The sequence below is a fragment of the Citrus clementina genome, unplaced genomic scaffold (genome assembly GCF_000493195.1).
Source record: "Citrus clementina cultivar Clemenules unplaced genomic scaffold, Citrus_clementina_v1.0 scaffold_5, whole genome shotgun sequence".
Taxonomy (NCBI): Eukaryota; Viridiplantae; Streptophyta; class Magnoliopsida; order Sapindales; family Rutaceae; genus Citrus; species Citrus x clementina.
The window spans coordinates 25,517,600-25,531,860 of NW_006262201.1; the positions used below are offsets into that span (position 1 = coordinate 25,517,600).

Here is a 14,261-nt window from a genome sequence, read left to right on the forward strand (position 1 = left end):
GTGAAATAGAATATTCTGGATTTCTTTTCTTTCCATAATATACAAATGACAAACGTAGCAGTATTTATACTCGTTGCTTACATCATAAAAACAGAATTAAAACAAGGTACACAACTATAACAGAATCAAAAGCGTGCTTAACTAATTGGCAGAGCTGGCATATACTTCTTTAACTAACAATGCTGCTGACTGGACTTTAGCTCACACATGCTTATCGTGCAGCTACTCTTAGTTCACACGTGCTCAGTCTGCTGTTGGCCCAAAGTTGGAACCAGAGATATCATGACTCTGGTTTCATTTCACCTCAACTGTGTTTTTTTTTTTAAATTAAAAAAATCATTTGTTTTAGGTATACATACATGTATTTTGATTCTATTTTCATTGTAATTTCTCATTTACTTTGAATGAAAGTCATTGGTGTTTTCGAATGGGAATTTTGCATTAAAAAATGAAGAATAGTGATTTTTGGAGTGTAATTAGTAGTAAAGTTGGTTTTTACTCGCAAACAAGTGAACTGCTCGATTCCCGAGTGGTATCAACCAGTTTCCAACTTTTTAATATACACTAATTGTTATTGTTTAATAGCTACTACTATTAAAACTCGACATCTAACAAAAATACTTAAAAAAAATGATTTTTCTTATGATGCTGTAAAAAAAAATTACGGGTTTACTTCTTTCCATGAGATCTATAACATGGTCTTGACTTCACGAAATTCTTTTAATTTAAAGCTTGCTGGTGTGAGAAGGTCAGTTTGACTGATTAATTCTTTTTAACAGTGGTCGAGATAATTTTACTATCTAATCGAATGTTATGCTGTTTTCTTTTTCTAATCTGGTGTGAGATAATTAATTCTTTTTCACAAATGCTATGCTGTTTTCTTAGGCTAAGGATCTTCTATCAGGAGAGGTTAGAAATTCAATGCTTAAAAGAGAATAATACAGAAATTTAGGCAGAATCTAATCGAATATTGCATGAAACATGAAAAATCAATTCAAGTCCTTTCTTTAAACGGAGAATGCATCAAACAAAATCCAAAGTGTCTTGCACGTCTGTAGCATGAGCAAAAAATTGTAAATATGTAGAACCAAATTATTCAAGTACAGAAGAACGAGCAAGCTAAATCATGTATAAGAGATTGGCCTGGTTCGGGATAGCTTCTTCACTGTACCTGAAGGATTGGCTCAATCTCTTCTTTAGAATTCTGCAGATTTTGTAATTACTCGTGTAAGCAAGCATACATTGCCACCATAAGAATAATAAAGCTAGAGTAATGATATGACCACCACCTCTTGTGCACAAACAATATTGTATAAACTAATGCGACATAATATGATTGGTTAAACAAAAACATTACATGGCCCTCATAATTTATTTATTTATTTATTTATTTATTATTATATTTTTTCAGTAAACCAATCATATTATATCACATTAGTTTCTATAAAATAATTTGCTAAATAGCACCAAAACTTAATTGATACTCACCATTTCATTGAACAATTTTTTTATGGTGTCATTGAGATTGCCTTCCCAACATCCTTCATCATCATCATCTTCATCATCATCATCATCTTCTTCATCATCATCTTCTTCATCATCATCTTTTTCTTCTTCTGTGACGTTCACTTTGTTTAGCATTGGTGTGTCTAAGACTCCTTGAGAGAAGATCTTCATTTTTGGACACTGTCTCACAACTACTGGTTTCAAGGACGGGAATTCAAGAGCGTAATTACCCGAACAAAAGCTTGTTAGGCTTGGCAAACAATCAAGTCCCAAGTACTCCAATTCCTCGAAGACAACGCAACCTTTCGCTTCTTCTCCAACCTGCAATTGTATGATTTGTTCTATCATTTTGCAATCAGCTATCTTCATTCTTTGAAGAGTCACTAGACTTTCAGATGTTGAGAGCGTCAATAAATTTATCAACCCATGACACTTCGATACTTCCAGAGTCGCAAGATTTTCCAAATGCCACGAAGCTGGTACTAATTTCTGCAACTTACTACATTCAAATATTTCTGGACTTTTCAAGTTTGCAAACACTTTGTTGGATTTGGCATTTTCCTTCCAGAGATGCTGCACTTTGTGTAATCCAGATAGCTTTAACTTCATCAATTGAGGGAATGCAACCTGAAAATCAACAAAATTAAGTTGTAAATGAAAATATGTATCCAATCTCTGCAGTCTTCCCCTGCATATTTTATGAACAAGATTAATCACGACATTTTATATTTTATTTCCAAATTAGTATGCTTTGCAGTAGGATCCCAAATATAAGTATCAAATCGATTACCCTTTGAAACACATAAATGAAATCTGATGCTAAATCCAATATGAATTAGCTAGGAAAACAGAGATGTAACACGCATAATCGATATAGTTCATCGCCTTATGTCACCAGGCATCTAATTAATTTAAGACATTTTTATAATTCATACTATAAAGTTAGTTAATAACAGAGGTTATATTGTTAAATCAGATATAAATTAAGACGACCTGCAAAAAGATGAGTCATTAAGTTTGATTTGATTCTAATGAAATTACATCTGTGCGAACGAAAGTGAAGGCAATAATAATAATAATAATAATAATCACCTTTTCATCGAAGAGGGGTTGTACTTGATGAGCCAGCAAGAAGTTCTCTTCTGATGTTAATTTTTGAGGTTTCTTGTTATCTGTTGTCACGTGCACTAAAGAGTTGGATATGAATGTTTCCATATCAGGGCAATTCTCAATAGTTAGATTCTCCAACTCAAGCATTTCAATTATATTCCCAGTGAAGTTGCAGAATCTTTTGAGTTTTGGAAGGTCAATGAGCCTTAGCTCGAAAAGCTTAGGAAACAGGGGACCTATATGTTCTTTGTCAGCATTTAGCACTTCCAAATGAAGCACCTCTTCCAGTGAATCACAATTCCTCACTTCCAACCATTCCAAATTGTTCAAGCACCGTAGCAGATTGGCAGGAATAGCACTCGACATATTCGTGCAGTCATCCACCACCAGGTGTCTTAAATTGTTGAAGAAGCTGACAGGCAGTGCTTGGCCATGCGATATTTCTTTCAAACGTGGAAAATGTGAGAATTGCAAAAACTCCATGTCACGAAATCCAATCTGCTCAAACCAAAACAATTGCACTGGATATATACAATTTTTTTTTTGAAAGGCATTAGATATATATATATACATTAAACTTACATGTTTTGTGTTTTAACTTCTAAAAATATATTTAAATGTGCAAGTGCAGGGGAGATGCATGAACAATTTGGATGAATCGATTAACACATACCATTTCTTCGTAACACTTTTGTATAGTGGAATTAAGCTTATTGCCTTCCCAATGGTGCAGTTCACCCCCTTCCTTTTCAGTCACTTGCACTTTGCATGGCTTTGGAATGGATAAGATTCCCTGAGAAAAAGTCTTCATGTTTGGACAACGTATCATAGAAACTCGTTCCAATGATGGGAATTCAAGAGTGTAATTCTCCAAACAAAAGCTGGTAAGCCTTCGTAAATCATCAAGTATCAAAACTTTTAATTCGCTGAAAGCAATACGATTCTCCTTCGCTTCTTCTCCAACATGTCCTACGATTTCTTCTAATTCTTTGCAATCCGATACTTTAAGATTCACCAGACTACTAGGAATTCCAACCTGAAAATAAGCAAAAGTGTGCGCATGTGTGGTGTATTAAAAAAGTATGTTAATCATACAATTATGCATTTTATAAACATAACAAACCATGAAATGTCTACTAGATAATTTTTTGTTAAACAAAAACGGAACAAGATAAATAAATAAATAAAATCCAGATAAACAAAGATAATAAAAATACATTTACACTATTTAGTATTAGAAACGTAGAAATAATTTAAGGCAATTTCTAAATATTTTAGACTTATTTTGCATCTTGATATCAGTTTTTAAGCATAAATTTGCAAATTTCAACTATTCCTTCTTTTTTTTTTAAAAAAAAAGGGACCATTTTCCTTGGTCCCTTTTTTTTATGTATATTTAAAAATGGAAAAAAAAATTTGGAAAAGACTTCCCAATACTGTCAACGAGGGACTGCTGTAAAGTGGATCTTTATTAAGTACTTCCAGACTAGAGGAAATTTCTTTACAATCAAGGGTCAGTTGTAAATAATCATGAATTTGTGGTTAATTAATGGCATAATCAATTCGTAACTAAACTAGAGATATTAATTAAATTTGAAGACTTTTATTTTCTTTTTTTCTTTTTCCAATCGAAATGTGAAGAATTAAGGAAAAGAGAAATATATAGATGAATTCGTGAACCTATAAGATGAGTGACGATCCTTTAATTTTTGAAAATCGTACTTATTAAGATATGAGCAAAAACTATTTAATTGAATTATATTATGCTGTTGAATCGTGTTTAAAAAATTTATATTGTTGATTCTAATGCTGACGAACCTAAGATACTTGAAATAAATAATCAGTTTGCTGGCTGAATATCATTTGTAAACAAAAAATGGTTAAAATATTGTTGGATGTAATTTGAAAAAAAAAAGATTCGAAATGAATACAGCAACCTTACCAATGGAGGAAAAATATTCATTAGGTTATCACACCCAATTATCTCCAAATTCTTCAATTTGCTGAAAGACTCCGAAGCAAGCTGGTGGTGCCATATTTTTCTCAAATTATCCATCAACCTAATACGTAATACCTCCAACCTAGTAAGTCGTACCTGGCAGTTAAAGATTAAATAACTAATTAATCAATTAATGGCATAATCAATTGATAACTAAATTAGAGGCGGATATTAACTAAATTTGAAGACTCAAGGAAAAGACAAATTAAATATTGTGACTAAAATTAAATTTTTTTATTAAAAAAAAAACCTTTTTGTCAAAGAGAGGAGGAGGTTGCATTTCAGAATGAATGGTGTCTTCTGGTGAGCTCGTAGAGATGAATCTCGACATACTGTTGCACCAACTAATCTCGAGGTTTAGCAAAGAAGGGAATTCAACAACTAAATCTGAATGAATATGTCCCGTATTGGCAAAGCTTGTTAGTTCTGGAAGAAAATGGAGCTTGAGGGAGTGTAGTTTAGGAAAAACCTTTAATTCAATCAACTTTCCTTCTTCTCTTTCTGACCACCCCGTGGTGTCGACCACCCCTTCCATTGACTCACAAGACCGTATTTCAAGATGTTGGAGTTGCAAAAGACTATTAACCATAGAATACGAAAACAGATACTTCATACGATGACAACTGCTCACGTACAGCTTTGTTAAATTTTGACAACAGTACATTCCTTGATTATGATCGGCCCATAATTTTTTCATGTTTCTTAAGTCCCTGAGATTCAATTCCTCTAACCTCGGAAGAATAACCTGCAAAGAAAACCCGTACATTTTTGTTCCTTCAAGTACAACCGTCTAGTATAATATTCTTTTGATGATCGAAGATTAATCGTGATAATAAATTAATCAATTAATTATTGAACAGAAAATTATCACCTTTGGAGCAGTATCATCATCAGCAATGATTTCGTTGAATCCCAAAGAAGTTGTTGGTTTCTCCCTGTCGGGTCCTATAAACAAACAAAAACAATATATACATAATTAATCTTTGTTGTTTTTTTTTTTCCAAAATAATTGAGGAGAAGTCCATAATCCCACCAATACTTAACTTCAACACTCACCAAAAATCATTTCCAGATCACCGCAAAGAGCCACTTCTACCTTTTGAAGCCGCAGTAGGTTTTTGGCCATGGAGAATGAGAAAAGATGCTTCAATTTGTGACAGGCTTCTACTTCTATAATCCTTAAGTTGCTGAAAGATTGATCTTCTGTGAGTTGGCTGTCACATATTGTCTCCAAATTGTTCAAATAGCTAAGAGACAATGACTCCAGCAAGGGAAAGACTGTACAATGAACCCGTCCAACTGAACCGACAATATGCAAAATCTCAGAACAACTTTCTACCCAAAGATGCTTCAATCGTGGAAAACCTTCCCCATCATCTAATTCATGAACAACATTCTGAACACCCTTCAGTTCGTTTAGATGGATCTCTTCAGCTTCCTTCAGCAACATTTTCGTCCCATAATTCTCCAAAAGAGTGCTAACATTTTCTAGCCCATCGAGCTCCACCATTCTTGATGTTTTAGAATTAACGCCTCACATGCGCCACGCTTCTCCTATACATATCTTATATCTTTGCAATTCCACAGAGACCAAATCCTGCGGTAGAATTTCGGCATCCCGAACGTGTATCTCCAAGGTAGTTAGCTTTGACAACCCCTTCAATTCAGCAAGACTGGCGTTACTTCCTCCTTCAACCTTATCCCACTGCGAAAAGCTGTCACCCATATATAGTTCTTCCAATCGTGAAAATTTTGATATGACATTTGGTGCTATCACTACAAGGCTCCTACAATTGCTCAAATCTAGCAATTGTAACCGCGTCAATTGACCGATTTCAAGTGGTAACTGCTTAATGTCGGAATATCGAAAGCTAAGAATCTCTAATTTCTTTAGCTGTCCAATTGCCGCTACATCTTCTTGTTGGCACCAGTCTAAACACAATGTTTGAAGGTTAATGAGGCGACCTAGTGACGAAAGTAATGAAGAGAAATGAATTCCAGTAAAATCTAAAACTTTGAGTTCTTCTGTCCCTTCAAAAAAGAGGTCTGAAACTTGCATAGGGCCATTACCCTCCGTATACAACAAAAATAACTGGAGATTGGGACATCCCAACCTTTCGGGAAGCTCTTGAATATCTCTATAAGGTAAAGAAATAGCAATTGGACCTTTCTGTATTGTCTCTTCCATCTTTTTCTCCACGTCAGCAACATTTGGAATATTAAACATGCGCTTCTCTGCTGCAATTGATACAGCAACAACATGAATGACGTCATGCATTTTAACTTCATCTTTGGCATCACCGTCCAACAATAAGCATGAAGATTTGAGATTGTCGATCAACCGATGCACTCTACTCCTTGCTTCTTCCAATGTGTAAACATTTTCAAACAAACCCCAACCCACACCATGTCTCAATAAGTCAGAAACGGGTATGACATTACCTTCACTGTATAGACCACAAAGACGGAACAGAGATTTTGCCTCCTCACTTTCCAAGAATTCATAACTCAATTTTATGGAGGTGTACACATTTGCTTGCATGCCATGAATTTCTCTTGCATCCGATCTTCTTAGCTGATTCAATGCATCTTGCCAAAAGTAACGCTCCTTAGTTTTCAGAGCATTTGCAACTGTACTCAGTGCAACAGGCAAACCTCCGCATCTTTCAACGATCTCATTTGCTATACTTTGAAAAGCAGATATTTTAGTTGAATCACCCACTATCTTCTCAAATAACTGCAATGCTTCTTTTCGTGGCAAAGCATCGATCGGGAAATTTTTCTGAGAATTCATATCAATGCTCAATAAATCTTGCTTTCTAGACGTCAATATTATTGTGCATCTTCTCTGATCATCCTTTCTATCTTTCTCAGCAACATCTCCAGAAGGGATTCCAACCGCATCCAACTCAAGTCTTGTCCAAATATTATCCAATATAATGAGGACCCGCTTCTCTTTCTTCAATACTCGACGTAGTCGATTTGCTCTGTCGAATATATTCTCATTCAACTCAAACTTTATGCCTAAATCTGAAGCGAGTTTGTTTTGAATTTGCTGATTATCTGATTCATGTGTTAGCTCAGCCATAACGACCTTATCGAACAACTTATCTTCCATCACTTGCTTTCTAACTTGCCTGACTAGCGTGGTTTTACCCACGCCGCCCATGCCGTAGACCCCAATTATGTTGAGCTTATCATCCTTCAACGCCTCCATAACATCCTGTAATACTTTCTTTCTTGAATCAAAGGCCTCGTTATCTTTCCCGCCCCTAGGTGATTCGCTCTCTGGAGGAGGATCGTAGGAAACATCACTCTTCAGTTTGTCGCCTTTTTCCATGAGATTAGCAGCATCTTTTGCGGCCTTTGCTGCTCGTTTACTGAGTTTGTAACGAGACAACAAATTTGGACACAATCCTTTGAAGCAGGACTTCTTGGCTCCATCTTCTTCGTCAATGATAGATTTTGCAACCCCCTCCGTAGATTCAACCCTACTTCGCCAGTCTTTGACACGCTGATAAATCTCTTCCCCTTGTCGGGTAGCATGATAAACATGTTGTTGCACCATTTCGTTTATACCTCCCAACTCCTTCACTTGATCTTTCAGCTCTTCTATGTAGCTCTGGTACTTGAACACATAAGAGATCTGCCGCATAATCGGTTCGAACAATGCCTTTGTGCCTTCTGATATAATGCTTGAAAAAACACCTTGACAGAATTCTACAGCCATTGCCTGCTGCTTAACGATATATATGTAGTTTTTGGCTGTTAAAAAAAAAAAAATTGGATTCAAATAAATTAAATGAACTAGAGGGGAAGAAAAAGAAAGAAACGACAACAAACAACTTTTTAGAGAAAGGTTTGACAGGCCTAAATGGAAAACCAACAACTTTTTGAAGAAAGAAAACTTTGGAAGATAGATGCAAATTAACCGTTGATAATAATACTACATTAAGAACACAGAAGTTAACAATAAACAGTAACTTAAAACTCAAGAAAATTAAATGACGAGATTAAGACAAACAAGGGATAGTTTTTGTTGGACATTAAGAAACAACTGCTATCAAGATCAAGGATTAGAAATTATGCTATTAAAAGAAGTTATTAAAGGATAGTGCTCGTGACTGCAGGAAAATTTCTAATGGAAACAACTCAATTTCAGAAGAATTTATCCAATTGACTCTGTACTTGAACTCGTTGGATTGGTTGATTTATGATTGACTGAATTTCAATTCGGCCCAAAAGATCTTTAACCAAAGTTTAATAGCTATCATCTACTCCTTAAAAGCAAATGTGTATCTTTTTTAGATTTGACTGAATTTGATCTTGTTGGATTGGTTTTTTTTTAGACAAAGTTGTTTTCCTACTGATTTTTATTCTTCAAGTAAACTTAGATACAAAGTAAATCTAAAAAAATGACAAACAAACAATGAAATAAACGACAACAAACTGGCAATTTTGATACAAAGCCAACAAATATTAAAATTTAGAACATTTTGTTTTCTTGCTTTCTTTTGTTGGAGGATTAGAGATTTTGGTATTACCCGAAAGGTTTCAAGGGTCTGAGTAGAAACCTATAATCTTTTTAAAAACTTTTTTTTAAAAAATTTTTTTTGGGGAAAAGGATGCAAATTAACCAAAGGAAATAATAAGAGCACAGGCTTTATCAATGAACAAAAACTTAAAACTCATGCAAAATAATTCAATATTAAAACAAATCACTGAGGAATATTTAAGAACAACTTGAAAGAGCAAAAAGATCACTGAGGAATGTGTGAGAAAAGAGTTGACGAGAGAAATAACAATGACTTGCAGAAGAAAAACCATTAATAATTATGTGCATTTTTATTTTATTTTTATCCGCATGCACTTTAATGATTAGTGCTCCTTTCATAAAGCAGCTACCGGAAACACACAAATATCATTTGAGAGAGAAACTAAACAGCAAATCATCAAAGTAAGATCAATAATATATTATTTGGTTAATGCATATTCAAGAACAAAAACAAAAATAAATAAATAAATAAAGAAGGTTTGATTTTGTATTGCCAACGCTGCTTTTTTGTTATTTCATTTGTTCTTTCCACAAATGATGCTTGGTTATAATTAAGTTTCACATGGCCATTACTTACAAACTGTGTTTGTGTTAACAGAAACATGAAATTCACATCACACAAAATTGCACTATCAATTCTTAATAGAACATAATAATAATTACTCAACGCATAAGGGTAAATTTAGAATTACATTTTCTCAATGCAGAAGGGTAAATTTAGAATTACATTTTCTGATTCTTTTTTATTTAATAAAACCCCAATGGAAAATCATAAAAATTTAGATATATAAATTTTCTCCACCAAACAAGAAAAAAAAAGGGGGAATGAAAACACAGGATTTATTTTACCTCTCTTTCATCTTAACTCTTTTTCAGGCAAACCAAAACAAAAAAATTTCAATAAAGAGCTAGTTGTTGAAATTGATTTATCTTGTTTTTCAGGCTATCTTGTGACGTGACGATAGATAATGCTCGTGAATGCTAGAAAATTTCTAATGCAAACAACTCAATTTGGGATGATAAGCTTAATTTTGCAAATGACGAATGTAAATAACTTGTTTTGATTAATTGAATTTGTAATACTCTTACCCTATTCTAAAATTTGGAGGTTGCTTGAGAAAAAAGGGTATTTCTCACTCATCTTCAATCCTCAAGTAAAATTAGGTAAAAATCAAATCTAAAAAATCACAAACAAATTAACAAAAAAAAAAAAAAAAACAACAACATTGATCTTGAGACAAGTGATATTTAAACAGAGAATTCTTTATTCTTTTTTACTTCCCCCTCCCCCCCCGGGGGGCTCGAGGATTAAAGTCTTGCTATTAACAGAGAGGTTTTAAGAGTCTGGATAAAACCCGTGCTTTTTTAAAAAACCACTTTTTTTTTTCTTTTCTCTTTTTTTTGGGAAGATAGATTCAAATTAACCAAAGCTAGTAATAAGAGCACATACCTTACAAATGAACAATAACTTACAACTCAAGCAACATAAATGATAAGATTAAAACAAACCGGAGAAATTTTTCTTGGAAAATAGACGGAAATTAAATAAGAACTGCTGTTAAAAGAAATTATTAGAGGATTTAGGAGCATGTGTACCTCTTTAATTATTTGGGATCAGAGAGTTGATGAGCTCTCTATTCGCCTTTAATATTGAGTAAGAACTGGTATTAAAAGAAATTATTAAGAACAATATTTCAGTGAGCAAAAGATCACTGTTAACTGCAGAGGAATTTGCGAGTAAAAATTAAGCTGAAAAGAGCAGTAACAATGAATTGCAAAAGAAGGAGACTTAATCAAGCACCCCTTTTATACCCGATTTTTAAGATTTAATTTTGAAGTTCCCAATCAAGAACAAAGACGAAGCTTTAATGAAGCATGCAGTGAGATACAAGAAATGGATCGGGCAAAATACCTTACGAAGCGTTTCATATTTTCTAATGAAATAATTAAGTTGAAGTTTTCGACGAATAAATACTTGTTGTGCTTGAATAATTTTGGCATATACATTACTTGTATCCGGCGAAATTGAAAAGCACATTCATTTACAGAGCTTGTTAGTAGGGAAAAGCTTCGTAAGATGCCTGATAAAAGATAAAGCAAAAGCTTGAATGAAGAATGACATTTTAGAAAGAAACTAAAGTGCAATCATCAAAGTAGGATCAATAGTGACTTGATCAGTTATGCTTTTTGTTATTTCAATTGTTCTGTCCACAAATGATGCTTCGTTATTACTAATTCCACATGGACATTATTTAGAAACTGATCTTATGTTTAACAGAAAAATAAAAACTCGTCATCATAAGCATTCTTGGTTGTCCTAAACCAGAAGTAGGTGTTTTGCCTGAAAGTACCACTTTGCTAGCAAATCTAGTGGGTATACTGAATAAATTTTTACATTATTCTATTTGATCTCTCTGTCTTTATCCTAAGCATTCTTGGTTGGGATCGCTGCATTGTCCTGTAATCTGTGTGACTTAGTGAAAAGAGGAATGGGTAACTGTGGTTATGGGTACGTGAGAGGTAACGATGAGGGTAGATTGTTAATTTTGAGGAGCGATTTGCTTGCATAATTCAATGCATGGACAGAAATGTCCCTGACCAAAAAAAGGGACCATCCATATCTGAATCTGAGCATCAGAGCTTGACTTATTTGATAAATAGATATACTTGAACTGTTTTTGCATAATAACTAAAATATTTATTTTTATATATTCGATAAACGAGCTCACTATTGATAGAACTTATTAGATACTACAACTCAAATAACTTCTTGTGCTTGATTGAGGTTTTTATATATTCGTATGTTTGAGTTTTTTTTTTTTTTTTACTTTCTAAGAATTAACTTCTACCTTGATTCTAAAAAAAAATATATAATTTTACAAATAATTTAGTTCGGCATTTGGTAAATGATAACTATTTGAGAATAAGTTTTAAAATGGTTTACTGTACAAATCTGGTAAATGAAAATTAAAAGTGTAAAATGTTCACATAATGAAAATTAAAAGTGTAAAATGTTCACTTGCAATGACAACAAATACTTATTTACTTATTTGTAATTTATTTTGAATATTATTGTTTAAATCATTTTTTTTACTTACCAGATTTTTTAAGAGCATTCTATTTTCTTTATTACATAGTTAAATAATTTTTTATTAGCTATTTTATTTTGCAATAAAATTAACTTCAATATTTTTTTAACTAAAAATTTTGTTATGTAGTTCGTGATATAACAAATACTAACATATCATTAAATTGATTAATAAATTAAGTGCAAAAAAGAAAATGCAGAAATTTAATCTTTATATAAACTTTTATGTACATAAAATCATTGTAATCAAACTAGTTCATAGAAATATAATATTATATACATGTGTGTAAAAAAAACATATGACCATAATATTATCCACTCATTAAACTTGCTGCACTATTATTTCTCAATCTCTCCATCTCTCGACCTTCAAGAACATTACTACCATAATCTTCTTCTTGAATTCAACCTCCATTTCCTCATCATCAACAATGCGACCAATTTGCCTTGATAGCCTTTCAACTCCTCCCACTTTCCTCCCTTTTTGCAGACACTCTTTTTCTTTTTCTTTTTCTTCTTTAATAGCTTCAATGGGAACAACCTCATCTAACGACAAGTCCATTCTTCAACTAGAATAGAGTTGGTAGTAGATATTTTAGTACTCTCAAACTATGCCCAAACAGGGTCACCAATGATTGTCGTATTAAAAGACATTCTATTTAATTTTCCTCTAACTCTGGGTCGATACCTTTTATGCAAAATCTATTTACTTCAGGAATTTTCTACACATGTCGATAGCATATTAAAGTGAATTCAGATCCTATATTATTGACATTAAAATTTAGCCGAATAGTAAAAAATTTCCCTTTTTGTTTGTCACACAGCCATATAGTCCCATTTTTGGTTATAAGCTCACAATATGCAAGGGAAATGAAGATCTATTAAAACTTCCCCATAATGTTCATTTTGTTGCTCGGAGGAATATAACTACCTATTAATTAATTAGCAAGAATTGCGTTGCGAGTCCATGTTTTTGTCGTTTGGATGGAGGATGTGCTATCTTTTTGTTGTAGATGCTTTGTAAGGCTTTTGATTTAATGATTTAATGCAGTCAATTAACAAAAGCTTACATATAGTATTATGTAGTTGCTGAGATGTCTGTTCTTGATAAAGTCGATTTATTTACACCCAAGCCAACGGAATCAAAGCCTTTTCGTTAATAATATACACGGTAATTGTTTTTGTTAAATTGATTTCTAGCTAACAAGATCTTTGAAAGCATTTAGGTAGCGTTTACATTTTATGTTGGAGTGAGAATCATGAGGAGTGAGAATCCTGGGATTAGAAGTGTGGAGTGGGAGTCGAAGTATGTTGTTTACTTACACTGGAATGGAAGTATGGAATTGAAATCAGAATCCAATTTATTTGTTTACATTGTCTTGGATTGGGAGTAAATGATTTTAAATTACAACTTTACTCTTAAAAAATTATAGTTATTACTTACAAAATTAATAAAAATTATATTTAAAAAATAAAATATTTATTTTATTATATTTTTAAAATAATAATAATAATTAATATTCTTAACTATGTAAATCAAAATTATTTTATTAATTTAAATTTAAATTATATAAATAAAAAATTATTAATAACAACAACACAAATGAAACATTATTATTGTACAAAATTGATTTTTAGAATAAAATATTTATTATTATTAATCACTAATATTAAATAAATATAATAGTATTATTTTTAAATAAGTATAATAATATTATATTTTCAAATAAAAATAGAATATAGTAATATTATTAATTCTTTATGAATATAATAATATAATTTTTAAGTAATTTTAAATTAGAATCAATATAAATTATTATTTTTAACCAAAAAATTAATATTATTTTCAATATGTTTAATATTATTATTTTTAATAAATGTAATTTATAAAATAATATAATAATTTAATTTAAATAAATATGATATTATTTATTTTATTTTATTAAATATAAAGGTAAAAAATGAAGAGAGGCGAGTGAATTCCCACTCCCACCTTGCCCCAT

General features: G+C 32.2%; 1 protein-coding gene across 1 annotated transcript; it reads right to left on the reverse strand.

Annotated features, from left to right (window-relative positions):
* Window positions 1–1,007: 1,007 nt before the first annotated feature.
* On the reverse strand, window positions 1,008–10,807 carry LOC112098076 (disease resistance protein At4g27190-like). Its single transcript, XM_024183681.1, is given in 11 exon segments — window positions 1,008–1,052; window positions 1,172–1,204; window positions 1,630–1,827; window positions 1,948–2,133; window positions 2,599–3,114; window positions 3,290–3,652; window positions 4,559–4,711; window positions 4,866–5,360; window positions 5,487–5,560; window positions 5,672–8,380; window positions 10,767–10,807. Coding segments are annotated over 10 exon segments (4,737 nt in total). The 5' UTR covers window positions 8,346–8,380; window positions 10,767–10,807.
* Window positions 10,808–14,261: the final 3,454 nt, after the last annotated feature.